This window comes from Ambystoma mexicanum, chromosome 1p, assembly GCF_040938575.1.
Source record: "Ambystoma mexicanum isolate Mex_15411 chromosome 1p, UKY_AmexF1_1, whole genome shotgun sequence".
Lineage (NCBI taxonomy): Eukaryota > Metazoa > Chordata > Amphibia > Caudata > Ambystomatidae > Ambystoma > Ambystoma mexicanum.
The window spans coordinates 182,051,781-182,067,114 of NC_090921.1; the positions used below are offsets into that span (position 1 = coordinate 182,051,781).

Consider the following 15,334-nt stretch of genomic DNA (forward strand, 5'->3'; position numbering starts at 1 on the left):
TGTCTGAGAAGGTGCGCTAGGAGTTTCCCCAGGATATTGCCCTGCTCATAGAATTTGTGTTGGATTTTAAGAATAGTGAGCTCAGCTCTTTGGGTCCTTAAGAGTCTGAACTGGCTCTTGGTTGTAGTCAGCGGCCTGAGACGTTGTCCGGTTAGGGTGCCGCTATGAGCCTTATCAGCCCTCTTTATCTCGCCTATTAATTGCTCTTCAGCCAAGCCCCGGACCCGTTTCATAGTGGTTGCACTTGCCATTATGGCTCCCCTGGTGACCGCCTTCAACGCATCCCAGTGGTTGCCTTCTGCGGTGTCCTGGGGGGGGGGGTATTAGAGAGTAACTCCCAGACTGCGCTCTTTAGAGCCTCCGGACACCCTGGGTCTTGCAATATACCTGGCGGCAGTGGTGGGGGCAGTCTTTCAGTCTCACCGTAACCATGTTATGGTCGGCAAGGGTCATAGGTTCGATATCTGAGGAGAGGACAAATTTGGACATGGTATTGGAAACGAAAATGTAAACGACACGTGAAGCTGACATGTGTACGTGGGAGTTGTACCTATAAGAGGTGGTGTCGGGGTGTATATTATGCCGTATGTCTAATAGGTGAAGATCATTTAAACGGTTATGCAGAGTGTGAGATGCCGACCCTGTCATGGAGTAGATAGTTTGCGCTGACCTGTCTTTGGCCCAGTCTATTACCAAGTTCATATCTCCAAGTAACAGAAGTTCCCCTTGGCCCCTGCTCCCTACTTCCTCCAGGATCCGCAACATAAAAGGTTCCTGTGCTGAATTTGGGGAGAAGAACGAGAGGATCGTAAGCCGCTTGCCATGGATATCCCCCATTACCATTATGGATCTGCCTTCTCTATCCTTGCTGGGTGCCATATGTGTGAAGCCCACATCCTTGTGTATTAGAATCGATATCCCTGCCCGTTTACTGTCCGATGACGAGTGATATCGGTGTGGGTATTGTTTATGTCTAAGCCTTCCCTGGTCCCTTTTTAACATGTGAGTTTCCTGGAGTGCTATTTTGTGCAATTTAACTCCCTGAAGAGCTGAGTGCGTTCGTCCCAGGGCGTTAAAACCTTGAGCATTTAGAGTTTCCCACATTAACCGCCATGGTTCGATGCTATATATATTATATGAGATGTCACATAAAATGCAACCAACAGTCAGTTTGTTGGGATTTCGAAGATGACATATGACGTGGCATTCAAAGAATCCAATATTAAAACAATGGAGTGAAAAATAACTGTGGTCGCATTGAGCCACTAGACTGTGTACATTTCATGTAATCTATGTTTTTTCTGTTCATGAATAATAAGCTTACCTTTGGTTTATACAACAGATTGTTGTCGTCAACAGTGGAGACTATGAATTCCCACGAGAGGGTGTCGACGGATATCTGAAACAAAATATTAAAGGGAAATTATTTTCTGCTCATACCTCAAATACAATAGGTCAATATGCTTGGATCGTAGCCGCATTTTATAAATCACAAAAGTAGTGACATAATAGGTTACACTATATGTCATACTCAATGAACACATTTGGGCCTATTTACGCGTTTGGCAGTAATTCGGCAGGAATTACTACCAAACTCAATTACCATTAGTGTGGTAATCAGGTGTGATTCCTTTATTTCTCCTCCCAAAATTGGTGGATTTACCATGTGTTAATACCACCAGTGGTAAATCCACCAACATTATAATTTAGCGGTGGGGAAAAAGTAGCAGCAGCAGAATAACTGCCTTTTATTTCTCAGTACTGCCAACCTTGTAATGAGGCCAAAGCATTTTGAGAGCTTCATAGCATGATCGCGCTGCTCGCTGCCCTCTAATACTATAGAGTCTATTGCATAGGAGTCTCATCTGAGCTGCAACAGGTTAACTGATGTAAACACACAAGAAACAAGACATACTCAATCATGAGACAAGTACATATGACATTAGTTAAATGTATACTTTCGATTACTCTACTACTGATATTAAGTTTGTTAATAAAAGAGTGTGTTTTAAACTATTAATGTATTCAAGTTGATAATCCTTTTGTTCAGGTTATACTTTCTTTTGATTACAACATCTGGCTTCCAAGGTTCTCTTTGGTTGGCTCTTTATTCAAGATGCCTGGTGTATACTAGTATTAATCTGCAGTTATGTTAGTTAGCGTTTGTAAAGTCAGGCTTGGGTGGTACAGGGCAAATGTTGCTTTTCTTCTGTTATTATTGTGTATGTAAAACTTGAAGTATTTTTCAAAAAAGTGTCACTTTTTGAATTTTGGGTTATTTTGATTAGTTGCTACTTTTTGTCTCAAATAGTTGTCAGTTTCTTCAAAGTTCACCATTCTCATTCTTAATACATATTATAAACAGACAATCCTTCAATTTTGAGTTTTTGGTCTTCTGAAGGTTTATTAAGTGGAAAAGACCCGCTGCAGCTGATCATTAGAAGATGGTTCTTTTATATTATTTACAGTGATCTCTAAATTTTCTGTTTCTGATCTTCTGAGGGGGGGGGGGTTCATTCAGGGTGAGAGTACCTAAACATAATGTCAATATAGTTCAAAAGGTCTTTAAGTTTTTATAATGCTGCTGAATGCCACTTATTTCTTTTTCATAACATCCACCTGAATGGATTGCTTGGCTATTTTGAAATCACTGATACATATTAATGATATAATGGCTAGGCAGAACTATATTAAAATAACAAAGCTGGAGAGGGTGCTAGAGAGTCCAGTCAAGCCTGTGAGCTCCCGGGCAACCCTGACCATCCAGATAATATACTGATGGAATCCGAGCTGCCGTAACCACAATCAGTGCTCTGTGCGGTGTATGAACGTATGAGGAGTATGGAAGAAACTGATGTGCCAGCGAGTTGTGCTTGTGGAGGAAATGGTGCCTGCACCGCCAGCATAAAGCAGAGAAGAAATCCTACCTCACTGACTCGAGAGGGCAAGAGAACAAACTGCTGGAGTGAGGGATGGAGGAGCACGTCTCACACCACCCGAGGAGCAGCCTGGCTGGACGGTCGGAATTAGTCAAGGATCTGCAGGCAAGGAACGAGCACTGGAGTGGCCCGTCACGGCTGCTGGCATCTTTGGAGCCGGGTACCGGCTGGCGAGAAAGGAGAAGGACCGAGGGAGGCATGGTGCGGTGGAGACTTGTGCGCCTACGGGCACCGAGAGGTGGCCCATACATGAGCAGACTGCGTTGAGCTTAGCGGCCCAGCTGGAGGTGAAGGACGCGGCGTGGCGGGCCACTCCCTCCTTGTGTACGCGGGGCCCTCAAGCTGCACTGCGGGTTAGGAAAGATTGCTCCACAAAGGCTGTGCCCTCCGGGCTCGCTACTGACTGGAGATAGTCCTCTTACACTAATACCTGAGGAGTAGCACATGCAATTAGCTGGTGGGGAGAGAGGGGCTGCCTGCAAGGAAACCTAGAGCCTTGGAGAGGCGGCCGTGCGGGGCTAGACGAGCATAAGGGCCCTACAGAGAGAAGTGGCCCAGGCCTGGGGAGGCAAACCTGGGTACCCTTGGATGATCTTGGGTGTTATATCACACTGCCACTTGGACGGGCAACTATCATCATGCCGAGACCTCTATCGGAGAGTGGACAAATGCGCTGTTAACTGCTATACTAGCCCATGACTGTGAAGGTGGCAAGAATAATAGTTAGTCCCACTATTCCAATGGGTCAAAGCGTTTTCGCAGACCTTCTAGTTCGATCAGATGCAGAGGGGTCCAGCAGGACGACAGCAGGCTTAGGGTGCCTAACCTTCCAGCGGGTCCCCAGCGGTTCCACGACTCGGCTTCTTAGTTTCAGGATACTTGGATCCTATCGTTCGTTCAGTGAGAACTCCAGAGATCGACATGGTATGGGTGTTTGAAGCCCTCTCTTATCCAAAATCTCCTTCGCGCCAAAACAAAGAGGACCTAATGGGAGATCTGCTCACATACAGGCATACCATGGGTGGACCAATCATGGACCATTGTGGTCCCAGGCATTCACAGCACACCAGACTCCTTTGCACCCAGGATGCGTATTGGAACCAGACAGTCCAACCCACATCCTGGAGGCACACACACAAGGCATGCAGAAGCCAGCGAAAGCTTGGCGCTTCGCGGGAAAATGCATGCCCAAATAAGGACTGACCCGGGTCGGCTCTACCTGGGGAAGTTGAAGGGGCAAGATGGCCAAAGGACAGGACAAAAGAACCTCGGTGGAGCCAGGCCACCTATTAGTGCCAAACGCGGTTAACACGGTTTACCTGGCAGGAAAGGGTTAACGTTAGATGAAAAGATAAGCTGCCACGAGCCCTGTCCAAGGCACATCTGCACGTCTCCTAATAAATCCTTATAGATTATCTAGGGCCTTGGAAAATACCCAAGTGCACTGTACTGTAAGGTACACTGTGCACTTGCAACATGCTGCAGAAAAGATGCAACACTGACAAGGACTAAAGGAAACAAAGTCTCCCAGTACTGACTGTCTTTAATGGCATGTCAGTTTCCCCAGAATAAAGTGAGCGAAAAGCCAAGGGGGGTGCAGCAAAAGGCTGTACTCCTCTAGTAAAGCTAAACTATGGAATTCAACAGCAGCAAAAAGTTGGGGGTACACAACCGGAGGGAAACTTCACATAAAATGGGGAATCTTTCCTAACACCAGTAGTCTGCTTTTTTCCCCACATTCCCTCCAGCAGTGGGGATCTGTCCCTGGGTACATCTTAGATAGTCTGTTTGGGTCCCACTGCCATCTGTATAAATGTTTGATCCCATGCAATTTGTACTGGCAAACGATTCCATTGTGGTTTGGTGTTGTCAAGCAAGCTGGTGAGCAAGGTTTGGTGTTTATATGCAATACTCGGAATGCCTATATCATACCCAACATCTATGAAGAGGCTACACAATAAATTAATAATCAGAGTGACAAAATAAATGGTTTGTCAGCAACCAGGACAATATCAACAACATTCATCTCTTAAGAGTCTATTCTTCAGACAAAAAGTCAGAGATGGTTTTCTTATGCTATAAAAGATGTGATTTGTATGCAGCGGCATTCCTGATAATTCTTCCAAACACAGCCAATATAGTGACCAAGACGACATAATCCTAATTACATGCTCCACACACTGCTTCAGAATTCTTTTGTATCCTGCCTTAAACCTAGCACTTGCAAATTGCTGGCTGCATTACCACTGCTTGTTGCCTTTATTATTTATTTATTGTTATTTATCTGTTTCTCCTCTGCTTCACACTTTCCACCTCTCCCCCCTTCCATGCACTTTTCCCCTCCCCCTCTCCCATGCACTTGCGCATTCTCAATGTCACTGGGCCTAGTAAAATCGCTGTTTTGTTCTCCCCTGTTCCCCTCCCTTGCCTTGTCGTGCTCTGAAACACTTGTGTACGAGCGTAATAGAAATAAAATATCAATCAATCAATCCCTAAAATAAGCATTTAAAACTTCTAAAATCTCATATCAGGAATCTGAGATCAATATCGGTCTGAAGGGGGAGTGCACCTTAACACGGTTGGGTCCACGATTTGGAACTCCGCTCTACTAGGTCTTTGGAATGCTACTGGGTGGTTTGATTGAATATTCATGGTTCATTTTTAAACTTTGGCCTTTGTTCATGTGCATGCAGCTCTGACTCTGACAAATGTATCTTGTAATTGATGTTTGTATGTGACATGCTTGGCTAAACTCTTCAATAGCAGTTCAAAGTGCAACACAATTGATTGGCCACTTCCTTTCAGGAAAACGTGTGCACCAGCATGATGGAAGCAATGATCACATGACACATCTGAACAATGAATATGCTTGCAATAGGTCTGCAAAAGCAGCTACTTCAATGAAAGAGTCACATATGAACATCACAAATTTAGCATGAAATCAAAAAAGGACAGACGTTGACCACAAATAGGTAGAACATGATAGATTGCCCTGTACATTATGGGAAAGGTTTCCTAGTATGGATTTACAAATCTTCAAAGCACATGTGGTGATGTGAGGAAACATTTTAAAGCTTTTCCCATTGGCAAGTGCAACATAACAGAAAATCAAGCAGTACAGGATTTTGAAACATGGTCCTTTTATCCCACATGAAATACTTTTCTAACAACAAGCCTGTCTATAGGCTATCTACCATGTCTATCGATCGTAATAAATGTACAATTATAAATTTGCTGCAATTAACCCCCTATGACCGTTTGGGTTATAACTAACACAATAATCCCATAATCCCTGTACCTGACCGTTATCACCTCAAGATCTCTGCCCAGCAATGCACTCAACATTCAACATTCCCAACATCTGAACCTCTCCAAGTCTCTGTACTTACAGCATTTTGCCGGGCAGACAGCTGCAGAACTGCAGTGAGAAACCCAGTGGGGAAGGTGAATGCCGATAGCCAATAGATAGGTGGTGGATGGGCCGTCTCTGCCCACAGGGCAAATTGATCCACTCGCTCTCTTAGCTCTCGAGTCCAAGATGCCAGTAGCTTGTTGGAAGGGTAGGCCTGTGAAAACAATTGCAACCCAATAATTTTAATGAGGGGAAAACAGTGTTTTCCATTTCTAATTGTTTGCCTTGTCAACTCTCAACCTGAACTGATCTCTACTAAACTTCATACAGACTCTTCTGTGATCACATCACACTGTTTCATTCTATGTTCACATCAACGTCTCTATCACTGTAAAATGCCTAATTGTATGACATGATTGGCAATAATCTAATTTAATGTGAGAAAGCAAGAAAGGAGGAAAGAAGGAAATAATGATAAGAAGGAAGGAAGAAAATGTAAGTTGAAAGAGACGGAGGGAAGGAAGACAGAACATGTAAATTGAAAGAGATGGAGGAATGGACAAAGAGGGAAAGCAAGACAAATATAAAGTGAGATGGTAAAGAAAGAAATAAGAGTAAGGAAAGAAAGAATGAGAGAAGGGAAAGGAAAGGAAAAACCAGCAAAGAAAAAATAAGAAGGAAAGAAAGGGAACTGCAAGATGGGAATAGAAATGTAGATTGAAAGAAAATAAAAGTTCAGACAGGCTGTGGACCAGGTGCTATGTCCACAGTGTAGACCCCATGGCAGCTCTGCCACATGTGACCCAGTGATTGGTTGATTGTTGTCTAATGAGAACTCACTTTTGCAAAAGTAACTGTGTGTAAAATAGGAGCACTGAAATATAAGTGGTATGTTATTGAGGGCAGCGTTTACACTAGGCAGACAAAATTAGCAACCACCAAAACAGTGCATGCAATCTGACTTTTGAGGTTTTCTGTTTGCTTACCTTTGCCCACAGAGGGGGCACACGGGCATCAAAGATGCAGTTGAAGGTTTCCTCCAGACTCGTAGACATTACAACCAACCCTTGAATTCCCTTCTCCAACTCAATAAGTGAGGAACTATCAAAAGAAACCACACAGCAACCAATTACCAACACATATGTGGTTAGGAAGAAAACAAACTCATGACACAGCACCAGATTTAAGAGTAAACTCACTTGTAATATTACGTCCCTGAGTTCTGCTACTTAATAACAGGAAATAATATTAAGCAACAAAAATAATGTTAAAATGGATTTTCAGGATCAAACCTGTGGGATGGTTCTTAGGGGCCGGTTTAGTTAGTGAACACTGTATATGACAAACTCTATCAAGGTAAAGTGTGACTGCCTACCATTTATACTTAAACACACCCAAGCAGTTAAAATCAATGAAATAGATTTCAAGACATCGGCCGCGAGGTAAACACGTGACCATGTCGAGCTCCGTCCGGGACAAGGCCAACAATATTAGGGTGGGCAAATTAGGAGACAATGCTGCATCTCTGCACATAAAGAACTTACAGAAGCACCTGCTGAGGTCCTGGGAGTCTGAAGAACCCGGTGAGAGACGGGACCCGCTGGATAAGACCGCATGCAATGTCCCCCATGGGGTCCCGGGTGGCTGCGACGGTCGGGCGAATGGAAAAGCTTGAAGGCAGCCTGCTGGGATGCAGAGCTGCACCCGAAGAGAAGCGGCTGAGCTGGCATCCCGGAGGCGCGACAACCAGCTGACTGCCCTGGTGGAACAGCCCGGAGGGCACAGGCACTACTGGGGGAGAGGAGAACTGCGGGAAAAGGCGGATCAAAATCAGACCTGAGGAAAAGCGGGTGGACATCTCCCATCACGGTCGGCGCACTTCTTCTCTGACGCTGGTGGCCAAGAGAAGAAGTGAGAGGCCACATCCCTCCTGCGCACGATTAATCCAAATATACAGCATGCATGGAAGGGAGCCATTGCGGCCGATCAGAAATCCTGTGCGAATACGCTAGTCATCAGGGAGCCTACAAGCCGCCCCCAGGCAAGGCGGCTAGCCTCACTATTTTCAAGAATTCCTGGACAAATTTACAGCCCTGGAGGAAAGAACGGACACTACAGAAAGGGTGCTCCAGGAGGTTGTAGAGGACATCTGCAAAATTGATTTAGCCCTGGAAGACCTTGCAAGGGTCTCCCATAATGTGGAACTTCAATGAAAGGATCTGGAAAACAGGTCTCGCAGTTCGAACATACACATTAGGAACCTCCCAGAGTCAATAGTAGACACCGGCTTAAAAGCCATGGGCCCTCCAGAATTTCTCAGATATCTTGGGGGAAGAAGACACAGGGGAAATCCTTTTTGACAGGATCCACAGGACAAGCCCCAAATGACAGGAGCCGGGTGTGCGACCAAGCAATCCTCGGCGCTGGCAATCAAGCAGAGCCAGTCACATTGAACAGGGCAGAAATCCGCATGTACCAAGATCTAGCCCAGGCAACCCTACAGAAGAGAAAAGACATGTGGGTGGTGGTAAGAGCGCTCCAGGCCAAGCAGCTCATGTACAAATGGATGTTCTCCTTTGGGGGGGCCGTCCACACAGGATCACTTCAAGGGAGGAAGGGATACAGCTCCTGGCCATTGTCTACTCTCAGGGTGTACTTCGTAAACTATGCTGACGACAGCCAGATTGTAGCAAGGCTGTTTTGTATATACACTGATGATTCTGAGCAGATAAATGGTATCTTCTTGGTATTACAAAAATGGATAACACTGAATTCTCAGGCCTTGAATAATTCTAAAACCAAGCTTCTTATTCCAGGCGCTCAACACAAGCTGGAAAAGCTGTCTCTAAATCAGTGAAGACTTTGGGCGTTTTTCTTGACCCCCAGTTATCCTTCAACTGTCAGGTGAGTTACCTAAAATCCACATGTTATTATTACACACAGTTATTATGGCAGGTTCGTCCCTTTCTAACTGATGTGAATCGAGCAATGATTGCAGCTGCTGTCCTAAATTCTAAACTGGATTATTATAACAGCTTACTGATAGGGACCTCCCAGACAAATATTAAGAGACTCCAGATCATTCAGAACGGCACTGTACGCGCCGCCTGTAGCCTGAAGCGTCAGACACATGTAACCGAATCTTGCAGGAGTTTGCATTGGCTACCAATTCGGCAGAGGCTGCAATGTAAGGGCTTTGTTACAGTCTTTAAGTGCCTTCACGATGTGACCCCCCTCCTATCTAATATCCAGAATAATAAAAAATCATATCAGATGTACCCTATGTTGCAATAACACTAATAGATTGATCCAACCACCTACCCGTCAGAAAAGAATTGGGGAAGCCAGTTTTGACTACTGGGCCCCTGCTTGTGGAATCTACTTCCTAAACATCTTCTTGACAATAAATCATCTGCTCTTTTAAAAAAAAAAACATTTGAAGACGTTCCTCTTTGATGAAGAACCTGGTTAAATGACAAAACATTTTTTTATGGCTCATCCTTTCTGCTTATTAGGTTCTCCCCTTTTCATTGTCTTTCTATGTTTTTATTTGTGAGCGCCCTGAGGCCTATGTGTTGGTGATGCTATAGAAGAGAGCAGATAGATAGATAGATGGATAGAAGAAGATGCCCTCTCAGCTGCAAGGGAAACTTCGAGAATTTCACAGCACCCCAGACCCTGGGAATGGTCGCCAGCAAAGAGGAACCACAGACGGCCCCCGCAGCGGTGCCCCCAGCTCAAGGAGACCCAGCAAGAAGTCATCAGGAGCTGCATCCAGCAAAAAGCAACTCTTGTGAACAGGAGAGAAAAAGGCACATCTTAAGCAGGGCAAAGCATGTTCAAATATCGGGCCCTCTTGGACTGAGGACGCGGACAGACTGTCAAATTGGAACCAAGATGGGGGCTTTAGGATGCCCCACAATATGGCCCTGGCAGGTTTTTCGCACCCGACTCCTGGGCCCATGGCCCAGGGAATACATAGGTGGTGTGATGCGCACCAGGGTGGGTGTGGGGAGGGGTGATGGGGGAGAGAGAAGGTTGAGGGAGGGGCGTAGTTGGAGGGGGTGGTTGTAGGGAAAATTTGGGGGTGTGGGGAGAAAGGAAGTCCAAGTTGGAGTGGGACTTCCAAAATAACACAATCTAGGGTAAAGCATCCACCGCACTTGGGTGATAGAAATAACAACGGTGAAGCCCACCACGCTAAATTGACAGATACAAGTGCGAGCTGACTGATGGAGTGCTCACCATATCAAATCAGACCAAATTTATAATTCAAGGAGCTAATAATACCTTGATAAAGAGAAAAAAACATTGGAACAGCTCCTCTCAAACCACCAGTCAGACCTTATAGCTTTGCAGGAAACACACATTAGGAAACAGGACAGACCGAAATTTAAATTGAGACATTATCCGCTAATATTCCATGCAAATAACAAAGGGAAAGTAGCAGGGTTATTATTGCTTTACGGAGGATGTTCGAGGCGCAGATACAGACCACACAGGCAGACAAGGAAGGGAGGAACCTATATGTTACTTTTAAGGCAGGATACATCACATTCACTGTGGAATACATTTACGCCCTTAACACCGATCAAGATGGTTTCCTTAGATCCACTCTTACGGAACTGGAATCTTTCGCCGAAGGAGAGTGCCTTGTAATGGGGAACTTCAACATGGCTTGGGATCCCCAGAAATATAAGAGCTCAAAAAACAACAAACCTGGCGGAGACCTATAGTGCTAATTACATGCCACTGTTTTGGACAATAAGACAACAGCGCTGCACCTGGGATCTACTTTCGGTCTCATGGCTTGGCCGGATAAAGTCAATTAAAATGGTGACTTTACCAAAAATCCTTTACTTCTTTTCAAGCACTCCCAATCGCGGTGCCCCAATCCTTTTTTAAGACTCTGAACAAGATGATAGCTTCCTTTATCTGGAACAATAAACCCCATAGAATTGCCCTAAAGGCTCTGATGGTCTACGCAGGTATGGGTGGGCTAGCCCTCCCGAACTTTCAAAGGTATTACCAAGCAGCCCAACTTGGGGTCATTAATGACTGGTTCTCCCATAATGCATACAAAAGATGGGTCCAAACGGAGCAAACGGTCGTTGGGCCTTCCATATCGGAAGCACTCTGGCTGCCCGAAACCGACCGACATCCTAACATTCACAAAAGCACGATTACAAAATTAGTCGGGGAAACTCAAGGGACAAGGCGGTCTGATGTTAATAAATAACCTCCTTCCACCTCCCCATTTACCCTGAGATTCCGTAATCCGCAATTCACCCGGTCTTGAAAAAGGCTAATTCCCCTCTTGGAAACAGGTGGGATGTGAAAAACTGAGGGCTATGTTCCAAGGGTAATTGTAATGGTAATGTTTATTTACAAAGCACCTATACACAAGGCAAGTGTTTCAAAGCGTTACAGGAGGGTGGGAACATGGGGAAGACAACAGTCGAAAAAGAGCAGAGAGGTGGGTTAGCACGGTAGAGGGAAAGAGAAGGAAGAGAAGAAGAGGAAGGTCTTGAGGAGTATTCAGAACTTAAGAAGGTCATGCTCAAGATGAAGGGCGGCAGCGAGTCTATTCCAGAGGGAGGCACCTGATCAGGGTGAGGATCTCCCTCCAAATCTCTGCTTGGAGAACCGGCTCACTCGCAGAGGTTTGGAGATAGGGACAGTATTTAGGTAGGCAACGTTGAAGATAGGTAGTTCCCAGGCCCTAAGGGGATGAAATAAAATCGTTTGAACAATGCAAGATAGAGCTAGGTCTAAAGCAGGCGCATAGGTGGCAGTACTTCCAGGTGCTGCACTGGCTGATGGCTACCCCCAACAGGCAGGCAGCCATGCTCCCCCTCACTGCATTTGAAAAACTATTAGTTTCGGATCTGGGAGACAAGCATCTTATCTCCACCATTTATAAATTGCTAGCAGTAGACTCCGTTTACATATAAACGTAAATGGAAACAACACTGGGAACCCCTATTTCAGAGGATGAGTGGGAACGTCTCTGGGTTGATATTCCTAAACTCACACAATCTTTACAAAATAGAGTGTGTCGGTACATGCATATGACTCAACAACACTATATCCCTGAACGCTTAAATGAAATGTTCACCACCAACTCCCAGAATTGTTGGCGGGACTGCGGGGGCGTGGGGAACTGGCTGCATGTCTGGGGGGAGTGTCCTAAACTGACTGCGCTCTGGAACCTAATAAATTGTAATATTCAAAGCAAATTCGGAACATATTCCGTAAGGGGAGCCAAAGAAATCTTGTTATGTCTGAAGGAATACACAGATGTCCCACAGTAAAAAACCAAGAGTAAATCTCATGTAATCCTTTGTCTAGCAGTGTTGCTAGTAATCGCACAGAAATGGAAATCGCCTGATCCCCACAGAACACAACTTGCTCTCTAAGGTATGGAACTGTCACATATCAGATACAAGGAGACAAAAGCAACGTCACGATGGAATGGGAGGTGGTACGGTCTTTTTTACACGACTATAGAGAATCCTACTGTCAGCAGAAGCTAGGACTATTGGGGATTAACCGAACAATATATAGTTATGAATCTTCTACCCAGGCACACACTCAGGATTGGGAGGGGGTGGGGAGAGGGCCGCTCGTGGGAAAGGAGGTGGGAGCGGTATGCTCTTGATTTATTTGTTTTGTTTGAATTATAGGAAACTGAATTGTAAAGTGAAAAAACAATGCATTTAAAACAATAAGCATATACTCTGATATATACATATATATACAGCACCAATAGCTTCAGCAGTCCTTCCCTATCAGGTAAGCAGGCCAAATGCCGTAACCGAGTAAGAGATCCTGGTAAGTACCAGCGAGGGGAGATGGAATTCTTAAAATTCCACCTAGAACATACAAGGTTGGTAGAAGTATAGGATTGAAGCATCGTGAAAGTTAACAGATATGTAGGAATTTTAGTAATGCTCCCTCCATACCACCACACTAGGGGCTGCTACATTGGGGGATCCTTGGCTAGAACTCCACTGATCACACCCTAGGCAAGAGAGAGTTAGGGAGTGGATTTTATGCTCATGCCATCCCTATGGCGGAAGATGCACCTAAATACAGGTAACTACACTTGCAACCATTACTCTGATGTTCTGAGTGACCACCCCTAGGGGCATTTACTTCTTCTATTGGTCCAATCGATGGGATGTCTACGGGTTGCAGGTGCAGCGGTTGTAGTTTGTGTCGGTAACAGTACGTGTAAGTAGTGTTTCCGAACTACGATAGGACGGTTCAGACGGACTTCCAGATGGACAGCCTAGGAACTGCAGGGCAGCAGTCCCCATAGGTCCCACAACACGAGGAAGCTTCCAGAACAGAGCAGAGCAGAGTAGCAGCAAAGCAAATCCTGACTGGGGGTCATCAGATGAGGTTTGTTGCCACAAGAACGAACCAGCTCCAGGAGGGATCCACTTTGAGCAGAAGAGCAGCAATAGCAGGAGAGATGGTTTTAGGAAATATGTTGACGACCTGCACAGTTCCAAGCACCAGCTGAGGACGGCATCTGATGCAGCAGAGATGCCTTTGCAGAGGCCAAAGGTCAAAGCACCAGCAAGGGACAAAGAATTGCAGAAAGAGTAACCGGGCTTCACCAGGAGGTAGCTTTGGCAATGCTGGTTGTCTGTAGCAGCAGTCTCCCAGGTCTTCAGCTCCAGCTCCTCGTCTTTCAGGGGTCTTTGCTCCTGCGGATGATCTGAGAAACAGCTGCAGGGCTGCTCTTATTATTCCAAATGTTGGCTAGTGGCTGTCCCCCAGCTGAACATTGGCATGGTCCTGCCCCTTCTGTCCAATCATGGATAGACTCAAACCCCACATCTGCCCAGCAAATGGTATGCTCTGGCATGGATGTTGATTGGCCCACAGACATAACCCCATTTCCACCAGGAGACAGACAGACATATCCAAGCTTGACTAATACATCCAAGAACTAACAAAACAAGATTTCTTTTAAATGCATGTCACACCTAGAGGTCAGGCAAATATATGGTCCAATTAGTGCAAACTGTGCGCATGTCCCTCTCATCACTCGCCTGCAAGAATCCTACAGATGTTTTCAGAAGTGGAGAAGGCGGGGAGGGTGAGATTCTGTGGTTTGACGATATTTCCACATTTTCAAGGATGCACAGAAAAAAAAGAGCGATTTTGTTCAGCTGATTTTGTTCTGCCTTCAAATGCAAAGTTATTACAATTATTTTTGGGTGGTGGGCTTTCACATCCCACTGCCCAAACATCCCCTGAAAAGCAATCTGCTGTCCCCCCTCATTCCTTAAGTCGGATGGTTTCATCCCCAAACCTCTTGTTGCTCTGTTGCTTTTACCCTTCCCCACCAGAAACGTTCCCACCCAAACACCCCACCAACTGACACACATAATCACACACTTACCCGCTCCCACTGGTACATTACTGATAAGTACTTTTTCCTTCAATGGATTGCATTCACCCAGGGATTCTTCCTCTTGATAGATTCCCACAGCAGTAACTGCATGTGGGCGAGGGCTCAGAGCTCTAAACCGATAAGCTATGTAATACTGCTCCTTGCCCCAAGCCAGATCCAGACTGTAATGTTTCGAAGAAGTGTGCAAGGAAGCCCATGTAGCGACTTGGCCGACACCTCACATTGACACTCCCTTTTGTAAGGATTGAAGGAGCAGCCACTTCCCTCATGGAATGGGCCCGGATACACGATGGGACCTCCTTTCCTGCCTACTAATAACATTGTTCTGTGGAAGCAACAATCAAGTGCAATATTGTCTGTTTGGTTGGTTACAGCGCGGCTCAGTCTCAACCGTGAAAATGTGATAAACAGCTGGCCATCCATGCAAAATGATGCTGTCATGCATAAATGGAAACTCAATGCCTGCTACGGGTCTAATCTATGGCCACTAAGAACGTCGCCTTCATGGTCAGGAGCGTAATGGAGACCCAAAGGGAGCCATCATTGGAAAGGGAAGGACCAATTAAGGATTCCAAGAGGGAGTTGAAGGGAACATGTTAACCTTGCTCCGGC

General features: G+C 45.5%; 1 protein-coding gene across 1 annotated transcript in view; it reads right to left on the reverse strand.

The window, feature by feature from the left end:
- DNAH2 (dynein axonemal heavy chain 2) overlaps positions 1 to 15,334 on the reverse strand; it is a 3,498,763-nt gene that overhangs the window by 72,448 nt on the left and 3,410,981 nt on the right. The window contains exons 84-86 of the mRNA XM_069646273.1: positions 7,278 to 7,392; positions 6,329 to 6,505; positions 1,325 to 1,399 (exon numbers count right to left, since the gene is read on the reverse strand). Of these exons, the coding sequence (XP_069502374.1) occupies positions 1,325 to 1,399; positions 6,329 to 6,505; positions 7,278 to 7,392 (367 nt within the window). The remainder of the gene's footprint in view (positions 1 to 1,324; positions 1,400 to 6,328; positions 6,506 to 7,277; positions 7,393 to 15,334) is intronic.